The sequence below is a fragment of the Ischnura elegans genome, chromosome 7, assembly GCF_921293095.1.
Source record: "Ischnura elegans chromosome 7, ioIscEleg1.1, whole genome shotgun sequence".
Taxonomy (NCBI): Eukaryota; Metazoa; Arthropoda; class Insecta; order Odonata; family Coenagrionidae; genus Ischnura; species Ischnura elegans.
Genome location: NC_060252.1, coordinates 104,615,240 through 104,628,911, shown reverse-complemented (window position 1 = coordinate 104,628,911; position 13,672 = coordinate 104,615,240). Strand labels below are relative to the sequence as shown.

Genomic DNA, 13,672 nt, shown 5'->3' with positions numbered 1-13,672 from the left:
TTGTATATTATCACTCACGTGCGAATTCTTACTCGCCGACTTTAAGGCAACGATTTCTTCATTCTGCTTCAACATTATGTCTATGCAGTTTGATAATTTCGCTTGGAGATCTGTAACAATCTGCATTATTTTTTCTTGCTTTTTTTCCATGTTTTTCATCGAGTCACATGTTGCGAACAAACACTTGTTGCACTGAAAATGTAACTGCGTGTTGTTAGCAATAGCAGTTATCAAGCTTTTTGTTAAGCCAACACAGCTGGCGTGAAAAAACAACTCGCAACCGAAGTCACACTTGATTTTTGGTTGAATATCAACAATTTTTTCGGAGCAAACTTCACAATTAGCCAACTCGGGCGCCATCTTAGAAGTAGTGTGCGGCTCCAACTTCTAAACAAAAAAAACAAACTCAAAACCCAAAAAAGACTGCAAAACTTACAAAAAGTCAAGCATGGACTTCTCAGAGCGACTCCTTATGAATTGATGCTTATCCCTCCCTCCAAATTGCAGTTTTATTTAAAAACTTTGTTTAACTTTTACAAAAAATATGAAAAAAACGAAAATTGATGAACAAATATAACACCAAGACTAAATTTAGGAACAAATACAATACCAACAACAAATCTAAGATCTACCCACCATTGCAACGCCCTCTCTTGTGAACAATAGCTCTAGAAATTGAATGCCTTTGCCCAAAAGTATATTCTTGATGGCACCATTTCCAGTCATCTTTACTCCGACATGAAACTTATTCCAGATGTTTTGAATGTTTTCTTTGTCAGGCTCTGTTATCTGATATTTTGTGCTGTTTATATTTCGGCAACAAGCAAGTAGGGTTGGCGATTCAACATTTTCTCTAAAGTTCAGGAAGTCTTCTTCGCTGCCATTTCCTGCATTTTTTGCCAAGTGAGTTTGATAATCCATTATCATGCCTAGACCCATCCAGGTGCCAATGATTCCCTCTGTATTTGTGTCCCAATCATGAAGCATTGAAGGTGGCTGGGCTTGCTGCTGAGATGAGCTATGACTGGTTGATGCTCCTGCTTGCTGTCTGCTTTGTAGAATTGCATATCCATGCAGAGAGTAACCTGGGCCAACCAACTTCAGTAGGCATTTGTCGACTTCTGTTATCCCTGCACCTTGCTTGATGTTCTTTGCTAGGGCAGTGGTCTCTCTATCTGGCAAATGGCTTGTCAATGCAAGAACAACTGCATAGAATCTTGGAAATGTTAGATCTGTGTTTGACATTTCGCCTGAAATTTTTACCTCTAAGTTCGTGCCAGGCATCATCACCTTTTCAACTCCTTTTGCCTTTTGTACATTTATCTTGGTCCTCAATTCTTTTCCTTTGTTGAGGAATTTTGTGATGAGGTCACCATTTGCTGCTAGCTGGTCGAAACTTGCTTTGTACTTTTTATATAGTGCAATTAAGTTAACCCCTAGGGTGGCTTTGTCTTCAGTGAATTGCAGTCTTATTGTTTTTGTTGGTGGTGCACCACTTTGTCCTGATGCAGGTCTTCTGTTCTTCCTGGTCCGCTTGGGTTTGCACTTCCATCATCTGACTGGTCTGGGTCATCATGACTGTACTCAACATCAGATTCAACTGCTGGAACACGGTCTCGTCTCTCCATATTAGGATCAAGTTCTTCAGAAGCACCTTGAGCTCCAGACATTTGTGTCTTTTGCAGTCCAGACTCTTCAGCTTTTACTGCAGGGTTGCTTACCGACCTTCCCTTACCTTTGAGTTTGTAATCACCCACTGACTTGTGTTTTTGGCGTGTTCCGTGATCGGTTGTGCAGAATTCCTCCTTCAATGTCTTTGGTTTCCCACAACTTTCAACAAGTTCCAAAGCCGATTTTTCAGTTAAGGATGCTCTAGACCTTGTAATCACACCTGGGAACTTCTGAGGATCTTCTAAAGCTTCGGATAAGCTTGAGCTCGACTCAGATTTAACTCTAAGAGGTTTTTCCAAAAAGAGCCTTTGACTGTCTCTCTCTGTTTTCCTCAGAGCTTTGCTATATTCAGGCGATCCAACCTTGATAGGCTGATGCTTATTGCTTTTTTTTGCTTTATTTCTTTTTTCACTTTGAAGGCAACAATGTCACAAATGGCAAGATCAGTATCTGGTTACGGGGGTTGACCATCAAGATAATAGAAATCGCAATAATACAAGGCGACCGGAAAATTCACATGCATCCATTAAAATTATATCATATACGCCCTAATATCCAGAAAACTCATGAATTAACATATGACTCACTGGTATCCAGTTCGTATCTGGATACTAATATACCCTTCGTACATGATTCGTATTCACCCTGGGACTATTTTCTTTCTCGGGTGGTGTCATAGCCACCTAGAAAGAAGGCACAATCCCATGTGATGGCTTTGGTTCCGACGTCAGCACAAGTAGTGCTGTGTTGTGCCGGTTACCATTGGAGACCACGCTGTTTACAAGTGAGTTTACGTTACGTTTTACCACATTTTAGGGATTTCTATGGTTAACTTGGTGAAAATTGGAGTTTCTGAGGATAGTGATATTTCCTTTATTCTCTAATTTCATTCTTAGTGGATACGGCAAGCAGTTGCGACAGTAGCATAGCCAAGGGGAGAGTCCAGGTCTGGGAGGGGTCCAAACCCCCCCCCCCCCTCCCTCGGGTGTACAAAAACTCAATAATCCTATCTATATACAGCCCTCGTGGTGACTGACTCACTGATGGATACAAATTCCCGACCACTTCTAGAAGTGCTGGAGAGCTGAAATTTGGCACGCGTGTGGGGAACCCGAAATGATCCGGAGGAAAAATCCGAAAACCGGAAGTTTCCGCCACGTGTCGTCGCTAGGACGACAAAATGGCCGAAATCGCGCTTTTTCCGGGGACCGTCTTCCGGTTTTTATTTTACTGCGCGCGAACCGTGCGTGCCACACGGATCGTTAATGCATTTTTTGAAAGCTGGTAAATGTAGTAACGTAATTATGTTATGTTATAAGTTTCTGTTTAAGAAATTTGCTGCGAAAATGGCGTCCAAAAATTGGTTTTTCGTAAAATATTTAATAACTTCCGCTCCCCTAGTCGTAATTACAGGTGTAGGATATTAAAAATGATTATTATATATGCTCATAACATAGTCTACGAAATGTAGGTAATGTTTTTCTTTCATCGTCCTTGGTTACTGAGAAAAAAATTAAAATATTCCGAAAATCACCGAAAATTACGATTTCCAACAGATTAACACAATTATTTGTCAATTTTAACCCGACCGATTTCTTTCAAACTTTGTAGTTACACACAACTATGCATTGTCTTTCAGAAAACATAAACATTTGATAAATGATTTAATGGATTTAACCGCGAAAAAATAAAAATGGCAGGCACTACTCACTTTTTTCGGGGACTGGTTTGCTTTCTATTGTATACTCTCGAAATATGGATGTCATAGGGCAAACTTCTGTTCGATATGAATCTTAAAACCCCCCGAAACCCCCTAAAAATTAAAATTTGCGTATAAGTAGCCTTTTCGGGTACTTTTCGTCACAATTCCGCTGCTTTTCCAATCCTTACCACTCATCGCTACGGAATTGATGTGGGCGATTGATGACCGCTAGCAGTAAATAAAAACCTATAAACCCCCGGTAAACCCACATACACCTCCCCAAAAAATAAAATTCTGCATATAAGTCTACTTTTTGGGTACTTTTCGTGACTGTTCCACCGCCCCCAACGACTCATCCCCACGGAATTAATGTGAATGGATGGTGACCGCCAGGAGTACACACATTTAAACCCCCGGTATCCCCCTGAAATCCCCCCCAAATGTAAAATGTGTCAATAAGTCTTGGGAACTTCTCGCAAACATTACGCCGCACTACCCGTCCCCTCTGAGCTATAGATCCGGAATATTTGGTGAGGGAGAGCCACCGTAAACCATACGGGAAAAATACCAGAGAACCCCCGATCACCTCCTTGAACAATATTTTAAAGTCGCCTTCCCGAGTAGTTCTCATCAAAATTTAACCGTTGCCCCTACTACTTGCTAAAACCCCCGATAACCCCGTGAAACCTCCAAAAACATTTCTAAAAAATAGCCTCTCCAGGTAAAAGAATCGTCAGAATTCCACCACTGTTCCGGACCCCTAGGGCTTATTGGTACGGAATTTATGAGAACGATTTGTGACCACTGGTTGAACACAAGTACAAAACCCCCGGTATTCCTTTGGAACCCCCCCCCCAAAAAAATGAAAAACTTGCCATTAAGTCTTCTTTTATGGGTACTTGTCGCCACAATTACTCCGCATTGCACTACCCTTTACAATCATCACTACGTGATCAATGTGGACGATTAATGACCGCATGCATAACACATTAAAACCCCCGAATCCCTCTGGGCACCCCTCTCGGTGGAGAAGAGCATTAATGAGGATTAACCTGAGCAGCCGCGGGGGGCTCCTCAACCCCAAGGCGGCGAAGCCGCCCCACAACGAGGAACGCCAAAGCCGTTCCGAGGAGTAACTGGCGTAGGCGAGGAGAAGCTTCAGTAACCCTCGGGCGGCGAAGCCGCCCTTCAGCGAGGAGCGGCGAAGCCGTTTCGAGGAATGAGTGGGGCGCCTCCCTACCCCCTGGCCGGCGAAGCCGGCCCCTAGCTGAGGTGAGATTATTCGAACTTGAAAAGTCTTCAGGCGACCACAAATGTAGACGGCGAAGCCGGAACCGGGGTTTTTAAGGGGCGGAGCCCCTTAACGAGCGCGCGGAGCGTGCGAGTCCTATCTATATACAGCCCTCGTGGTGACTGACTCACTGATGGATACAAATTCCCGACCACTTCTAGAAGAGCTGGAGAGCTGAAATTTGGCACGCTTGCGGGGAACCCGAAATGATCCGGAGGAAAAATCCGAAAACCGGAAGTTTCCACCACGTGTCGTCGCTAGGACGACAAAATGGCCGAAATCGCGCTTTTTCCGCGGACCGTCTTTCGGTTTTTATTTTACTGCGCGCGAACGGTACGTGCTATGTGAATGTTTTATGCACGGTTTTACAGATAATAAACGTGAGCACGTAATTATATAATGTTATTAGTATCTTTTAAAGAATTTGGCTTCCAAAATGGCGTCCAAAAATTGGTTTTTCGAAAATAATTTCATTCCTTCCGCTCCCGTGGACTTATTTTAAGGTGAATGATAACAAAAATGATTATTATATATGCTTACATAATTTTCCATTTAACCTAGGCAACAATTTGTCTTTGTCACCTTTGGTTGTCGAGAACAAAATTAAAATATGCCAAAAATCACCAAAAACTACAATTTCCAAAGGATTAACACAAGATTTCGTCCAGTTATACAAGACCGATTTCGTTAAGACTTACTATATGCTATAAAGCTATAGCTTACATAAAGCTATGCATTTTCTTTGAGAAAATGTAAACATTTTTACAATATTGCCATCAATAAACCAGCAAAAAATTAAAAATGGCGGACACTTCCCATTTCTCCCGGGAGTTTGTTTACTATTTATCGTTACACAGGCGAAACATTTCCGTCACACGGAACGTTGTCATATATATTGAAAGCTTATAAATGTCGCCACCTACTTATGTAATTTTTGAAGTTAATTTCTAAGTAAAACGCTTTCAAAATGGCGTCAAAAAATCGATTTCTCGGAAAATATTTCATATTTTCCACTGCCGTTGGCCTTATTTTGTGAGTAGGACAACGAAAATGATTATTATATATGCTCATAACATTGTCTACGAAATGTAGGTAATAATTTTCTTTCGTCGTCCTTCGTTACTCGGAAAAAAATTAAAATATTCCGAAAACCACCAAAAATTACGATTTCCAAAAGATTAACACAAGGTTTTGTCAATTTTTACCCGACCAATTTCTTTCAAACATTGTAGTTACATAGAACTATGCATTTTCTTTCAGAAAACATAAATATTTAATACATAATTTAATCGATATAACCGCGAAAAAATAAAAATGGCGGGAACTACTAATTTTTCCGGGGAGAGATTTACTTTTTATTGTATTACTCTCGAAATGTCATGGATGTCATAGGACTATGGATGTCATAGGGCCTACTTCTTTTAGATATGACAGTAAATGAATGTGACCATATAGTATCGTCATCTTTAAACCCCCCGAAACCCAAAAAAAATTAAAATTTGCATATAAGTAGCCTTTTCGGGTACTTTTCGTCACAATTCCGCCGCTTTTCCAATCCTTACCACTCATCGCTACGGAATTGATGTGGACGATTGATGACCGCTGGCAGTAAAAACCTATAAACCCCTGGTAAACCCACATACACCCCCCACCCCCAAAAAATATATTTTGCATATAAGTCTACTTTTTGGGTACTTTTCGTGACTATTCCACCGCCCCCAACGACTCATCCCCACGGAACTTATGTGAACGGATGGTGACCGCCAGGAGTACACACTTTCAAACCCCCCGTATCCCCCTGAAATCCCCCCAAATGTAAAATGTGTCATTTAGCCTCCTATTGGGGAACTTCTCGAAAACATTACGCCGCACTACCCGTCCCCTCTGAGCTCTAGATCCGGAATATTTGGTGAGGGCAAGCCACCGTAAACCATACAGGAAAAAATACCAGAAAACCCCCGATCACCTCCTGGAACATCGCCGAAAAAAAAATTTAAAGTCGCCTTTCCGAATAGTTTTCGTCACAATTTAACCGGTGCCCCTACCACCTATTAAAACCCCCGATAACCCCGTGAAACCTCCCAAAATAAATCGCCGCTCCAGGTAAAAGAATCGTCAGACCACTGTTCCGGACCCCTAGGACATATCGGCACGGAATGTATGAGAACGATTTGTGACAACTGGTTTAACACAAGTATAAAACCCCCGGTATTCCGTTGGAACCCCCCGCAAAAAATGAAAAACTAGCCATTAAGTCTTCTTCTATGGGTACTTGTCGCTACTATCACTCCGCATTGCACTACCCTTTACAATCATCGCTACGTGATCGCTGTGGACGATTAGTGACCGCATGCATAACACATTAACACCCCCGAATCCCCCTGGGCACCCCTCTCGGTGGAGGAGAGCATTAATGAGGACTAAGCGGAGCAGCCGCGGGGGGGCTCCTCAACCCCAAGGCGGCGAAGCCGCCCCGGTGTTCAAGCGGCGCAGCCGCTGTAGTGTCCCCCATCTAAACTCACATTCAACCCTTCAGCGAGGAACGGCGAAGCCGTTTCGATGAATAAGTGGGGCGCCTCCCTACCCCTTGGCCGGCGAAGCCGGCCCCTAGCTGAGGTGAGATTATTCGAACTTTAAAAGTCTTCGAGCGACCACAAATGTAGACGGCGAAGCCGGAACCGGGGTTTTTAAGGGGCGGAGCCCCTTAACGAGCGCGCGGAGCGTGCGAGTTTTTCTTTATAAAAGAAAACAAAATATTGAAAAATCATAAATTCACAAAATATTTCTTTAACAAATGAAGTTTTTTCGATGAAGTGTTTAAAACCCAATACTTAGTACCCCATTTTTCAAAAATTTCCACCCCCCGGTTTTGGGCCCCCCCCCCCCCACGAACAAAAGTCCCGGCTACACCCCTGAGTTGCAACGTACAGAGGCAGGGAAGGCTAAAGATACTAAAATGTGCATGAAAATCTAAATAGAATTTGAATCTTTGAATGTGTATACTCAGAATAAACTTGAATGATTACTTCATTTTATAGCAGGCAATTGAAAATGCTTTTGGATCTGAAAATATTTGAAGATCCAACACCTGAAATCAAGTATCCCATTCGGATCCTGGTCCGAAAATCCTTGATCCGTCCATCCCTAATTTTATGTATTGCCTCCCAGCCTACTGGAACTTAGATTGCACAATTGCTTTAAATTTGCGAATGGCTTGTGTCCTAGCACCCCTGCCATGCACCTATTGAGGCGGCTGGTGGGGTAGTATGTAGATGTAGTTGTACGCATACTTTAAGAACAACATAAAGCATCAAACAGAACACACTTATGTTAACAGTTACTTGTGTGCATTTATTAATGTACTATAAAAGGAAGATTCGTACTCTGAAATTTGTTGTGGCCCCTTGTGGAGACAGCCAGTGATACATTTGCTGTTAAGGCTGCTAAGTGCTGGGGCATCCATTCTTTGACAGTCTAATTATAGTTACAGTTACATTTAAATGTCCGCCAATAATTAATCATGAATTTAACTGTTCGCATTATTTAAACAAAGTTAATTGCTGAGTTAATGGTATGGGTATGGTATTTGGAGGAGGCGGCAGACGGCTGAGGTCATTTGTGTGCTCTTAACGAAAGGTGCCAAGGGGACCACGGCTCAACGTCCCATCCAACGGACGGAGTGTTGAGCTTGAAATGTCCTCCACACAACATTCAATCAGCGAGATCGGGTAGTCTGTGAAAATTCTCTGTCAGGATTTGAACCTGAACCGATGGGGTGGGAAGCCAACACTCTAGCCACCACACCGACCCAATCCCTCCTGATGTAATGAAGTGAACGGTTTTCCGATATGAGCAAATTAAAAACATAACGCACATTAAGGCATTTGGTATACCACTCAAAGTAACCCAAAACAAATTCCCAGCTCCATGGCTGTGCCGTGAATGACCAGGTTCACTGGTAGCAGTAATTGTACGAATCGAGATCACATTCCCTTGTTTTTTATCATGCAGTTAGCCAATTTAATATTTCTAAATTGGATCCTATGCACAATTTGGTTTTCATTTTCCTGGTCACTTGCAGCGTACGATGGAAATGTCATCATTGATCCTGATGAAGACGTCTTGTTCATAGCATCAACGAGTGGGAGTACAGGCCATCCCAAAGGCGTCTTGCATACCCATCGAAACATGGTAGCCCTGCTAGCCAGCGCTGGGGCACCTATTGATTTGGAGAGGTACTATTGGTATTCATTAATCTATTATGTTGGGTTTTGTTGTCCATGGGAACGTGACTAAGAGGTGCTGACCTCTAAATAATGGAATGCCAGTCGGTGTGCAACTTAAACAGCAGTGGTGGAGGCCAAGCTGAAGCATAAAACATTTCTCTATTGCGATCCTTATTTGATCCGTAAGATGTCGCTACTGGATGTTAGACTTGGTTGTAAATGATATTTTGGCTGATGATGAGGTTTTATTTTGTAACTCACCTTTGAAATCTCTAATATCTTGTAAGGAAACGTACCGTATTTGCACGAATCTAAGATGAGGTTTCTTTCCCTCACAACTCCTGCAGAAAAGAGGGTTCGTCTTACAATCGGATGCAAAATTCTCGACGTCGATCGGGTTGCATAATTTACATCAGAAAAATTATGGATAATGGAGTTTGCCACCTCATAGCTATACAACGAAAAAATAAGGTCAGAAATAGCTGATCAGTAATTTAGCTTATTTAATTTTGCATTAAATTTTTTAAAAATTTACCATTTTTTGGCAGCAGGCAAAGATTTGGTGCACGCCGATCAGTCACCGGGTGCACTTCTGCCGTGTCCGCGAGATCACCTTCTTTACCCTGGGTTCGGCTCTGTTCAAGTTGAAGTTAATTTTTTGTGTGATTAGTTACAATTTACCTTAATTATAACATTAAAGCCTCAACGCCGTCGTGGAATAAACTGCTACAAAGTCGTTGCATTTTTCACAGACCGACGGTAAGAAGGCAACATGAAATGCATCTGATTAGAGAGATCGATTCAGTTGTGATCCCGTGCATTTCAGAGTATTACGATGGCAGAGAAAAGAAGTCATTACACTGCCGCTTTCAAAAGAAAAGTTATACAATGGAACCTCGATCTATCGTTTTTCAAGGGGATGGACGAAATGAACGATGAATGTGGGAAAACGTTAAATACGGGAAAGTTTGGCGCGGTTGCCTGTGCGGCAGGAAACGCAGGATGTTGGCACGTAATAGTGATATTCTATAAAGGATTCATGCAGGAATATAGCTGTTTTCTATTTGAATATTTTATTTGAATTTTATGTAATACTTTTGGGCATATACTTGGTTCGACTAATATCTCTTTCAATAATCCTTAGGAATACGACACCTCACTAAAAAATGTTTGCTCGCCGTCTTGGCATTCACACTGCCACAACGGATTCGGCAGTCTTATTACGACCATCTCTCATCACCGAAAATCAACTGCATGCTAAAATATGCATGCTTTGCGTCAAAATCAGATCATCATCAGATGTGTATTCCGAAATCTGTTGCAGGCCTGTTTTTTCGTCGGAGTCCCGAAGACAAATTGTGCCTGTGGGGCACCAACACTTTCTGGTCTAGTCTTCCTACTTCCGCGTTCGGAATAAGATTGCTTCAATGCCCAAAAGCCATTACGACGGTAAGAAATTTATCCTCTGGCCTAGGCTTGCTACAATTTAAATTACATTGAATCCGGGCAAAACTGATCTATTTGAGAACGACAAAATACATCGCTCTCTCGGAGCTGCAAACCCTTGCCTCCCCGATGGATAATCACAACGATAATCATTACACCACCATACCTCATGGAGAGAGGGTTGCTATTTTTAAATGATGTAAGTCATGTTAAATGTACCACATAAAAATTCAATCAAACTAAGGCCAATTCTATGGAACCGTACCCATTCTGAGAAGCGTTCGGCATTCTGATTGCCATCAAAATATGGCATTGACAAAGGCGTATTGAGGTACGATATCTCCCCTCGTCAGTGGTCTTCAAAACCCAACGTCGGTCGTCCACTTGGGATGAGAAGTTCTGGATTCAACCCAAAAATAACGAGCCAACTAATGGAACATTTTATTTATTTTCTAGGAGGGAAATGTTTTCGTGCGCTGATATATTAAAATTATGTTTTCTTACCTCAGTGGGTATTTAAATCCCCACACGAACTCCCTTGGTGAAACTGAAGAAAATATTAACCAATCTGAAAATATTTTAGTTGTAGGTAGGGCACTTCCTTGTTGTTTTAATGCGTCTTTCAGGCTATAGTCAAATATTGATGGGATGTCATAAAATCAGGAAAGCCCTCTTCAAAATTATAAGGCTTAAAAAAATAAATAATTCCCTCCTATTTTATCGTGTTTTTTATTTGATTTCCATGCACTCATTCATTCACTCGAGAATGCATCGCTCATCACTTCTCTTGAAACTGGGCGCAAAAATACCGTAGGTACTACCATAGAGTAAGTACATACTTACTCTATGGTACTACAGGTACCTCAAGCATATTGGAATTTTACTGGTTGCAAACAAACCTTGTCGAACAAACAGAAATTATAATTGATAAAACCCATTAAATAATAGTAGGTACCTATTGAATTACTTTTGGCTAGGATACACTATTAAAACTGTTCACATTTTAATCGTAGCTCTGAAAATGGTATTTCTGGGCTCTACACACTTCTTCCCAGTCTTGACCAAAATCATCAACATCATTATCTGCAAGTTCATTATTATCAATCGGGTATCTGTGCCCAGCTTTACGGAAACAATTCTGAATAGTGCTCTGGCTCACTTGTTTCCATGCTGCCATAATATAGTGGAGTGCTTCAAGTACATTTAGTTATTTCTTCATTGCCTTTCCTGACTCCATAAGGCAAATGGATTTTTGTACTAGGTGTTGTCTATAGTACGCTTTTAAACTGCGTATAATCCCCAAGTCAAGTGGCTGGAGCGTACTTGTACAGTTTGCTGGGAACCGTACCACTTTAATATTCCTCAAAAAAGATGTGTCTTTGGGGTGTGCCGCACAGTTATCCACAAAGAGGATAATTTTTCTATTTTGCCCCCCCCCATTTGCGCGTCTAATGCATGGAGGAATGAAACAAAAATTTCTGTTGTCATCCATGATTTACTGTTTGCGTAATATTTTGTCGGCAATTTTCTTACGTTTTTGAAGCACCTCGGTTTTGGCGATTTCCCTATAAAAATCGGCACTTGCTTGTCGCTGCCATCACTATTCACGCAAAGCAAAACCGTTAGCCTGTCTTTGGATAATTTACCTCCATGGCAGCATTCTCCTTTATAGGCCAATGTTCTATCCGGAAGCACATTGAAAAACAGATCAGTCTCATCCGCATTATACACATCTTGTGGATCGTAGCCCTCTAGAATTGATGGCAGACTTTCCAGCCAGTCATCCGTGCTTTCAGCATTTACTTCTGCACTCTCTCCCGCCAGCTTCTTGAATACAAGACCATGTCGATTTTTGAATCGACTTATCCAGCCATTGGAAGCCTTAAAATTTTCGACGTTCAATTGGGTGGCAACAATCTTCGCTTTTTCCTTTAATATCACTCCATCAACGGGAATATTAGACTCCCGTGCCTGTTGGAACCAATTGAAGAGCACCGTTTCCAATTCGGCAAATGTAGACTCCTTGCCAGTCTTTCTCTCCTTGGATGCGCTTCCACATCTGTCTATTTGCTCTCGAATCTCACTCTTCTTGGCTATTATAGAGTTAAATGTACTTGCTGGCAACCCGAGACGTTTTGCAATGTCAACTTGCTTTTCCCTCTGATTTTTTTCCACTTCTTCAATTATTTTGAGACGATCTTTCAAAGTTCTCTTTTGCTTCATCGGGACGGTCATGGTCCGAAGACGAATAAAAATTGAACTATTAAAAATGACACCAGGCTTCGGAAAGCCTCAAAGAAAACACTAGCTTTAATTCAGCGAACACAGGAAAATACGGAACCACTCGTACGAGGTGAAGTTCGGAACTGACGCTGAGCCGATTGTCGAGGGTGAAGCGCGACCAAAGTGTGTAACAAAATATCCTGAGATATCCCTTTCTTTGTGAATCTGAGAAGAGATTTATAGCAAGTCATAGTTTGTTATCTGATATTGTTTCCGGAAAACGGCCGAGAAGCTCAAATGCGAGGGTATCGAGTTTCGTCTGCCTCGTCTTTTACCAGTCATTTGTTACTCACCTTTGAGGCCAATAGGTGACTCAGACAGCAATTGGCTTCCAGAAATTGAGCTTTGAAGATGAAAAAGGTCAGGGGGAGCGGAAGGAGGAGGGGTGAAATACTTTTCTATCATTATTGGGTAACTTGATATTTCCTTTCGAAGCTAATGAGTAGGGACATGCAAAAGGTGGGGTTATTTTATAGCCAAAAGTGGTGTTATTTTTCTACAAAAGCGATGTTATTTTGCCCTGAAATCGGTGTTATTTTAACGGCAAAGTAATTTATGTTGATTGAGAGCCATCCTTCCAGTGGCCCACCCATTGCCCTAAATTTAGGATATTATTGATCGGGAATAATTAAAGCAATAATGTACATGGAGTATTGACTGAATTAACCTATTTTACATATTTATCCTTCGCGTATACATATATCTAGCTTACTTAGAGAGAAATTACTTTTAAATGTCTGTAATTTCAAATGAAATATTGCTATTGTGATCAAGTTGTCATCTTTTACATTTGTTCTCTTATCTGTTAACACAGTGCTATAGCAGGAAAGAAATCTTTCTCAGTCCATGTTTGCAGAAGGGATCCAAATTGCTTAAAGGCACTTAGATGCAAACGATGTCTCAGACATTTGAGCTCCTGGATTGCTTTAATTACATCCACTGAACCGCGGGAATTTTGCTTTTGTAGTAGTTTCTGTAATTCTCCCAACCCCAACATCAACTTCTCTGTCTCCATTGATTCCAGGCCATGAATTTTTTGTTTTTAAGTCAGGG

The 13,672-nt window shown here is 41.5% G+C and overlaps 1 protein-coding gene across 1 annotated transcript in view; it reads left to right on the top strand.

The window, feature by feature from the left end:
* The window catches only part of LOC124163059 (4-coumarate--CoA ligase-like 1), a 49,236-nt gene extending 38,955 nt beyond the window's left edge, over nucleotides 1–10,281 (top strand). Inside the window, exons 5-6 of the mRNA XM_046539844.1 lie at nucleotides 8,746–8,899; nucleotides 10,215–10,281. Coding sequence (XP_046395800.1) covers nucleotides 8,746–8,899; nucleotides 10,215–10,281 — 221 coding nt within the window. The remainder of the gene's footprint in view (nucleotides 1–8,745; nucleotides 8,900–10,214) is intronic.
* Nucleotides 10,282–13,672: the final 3,391 nt, after the last annotated feature.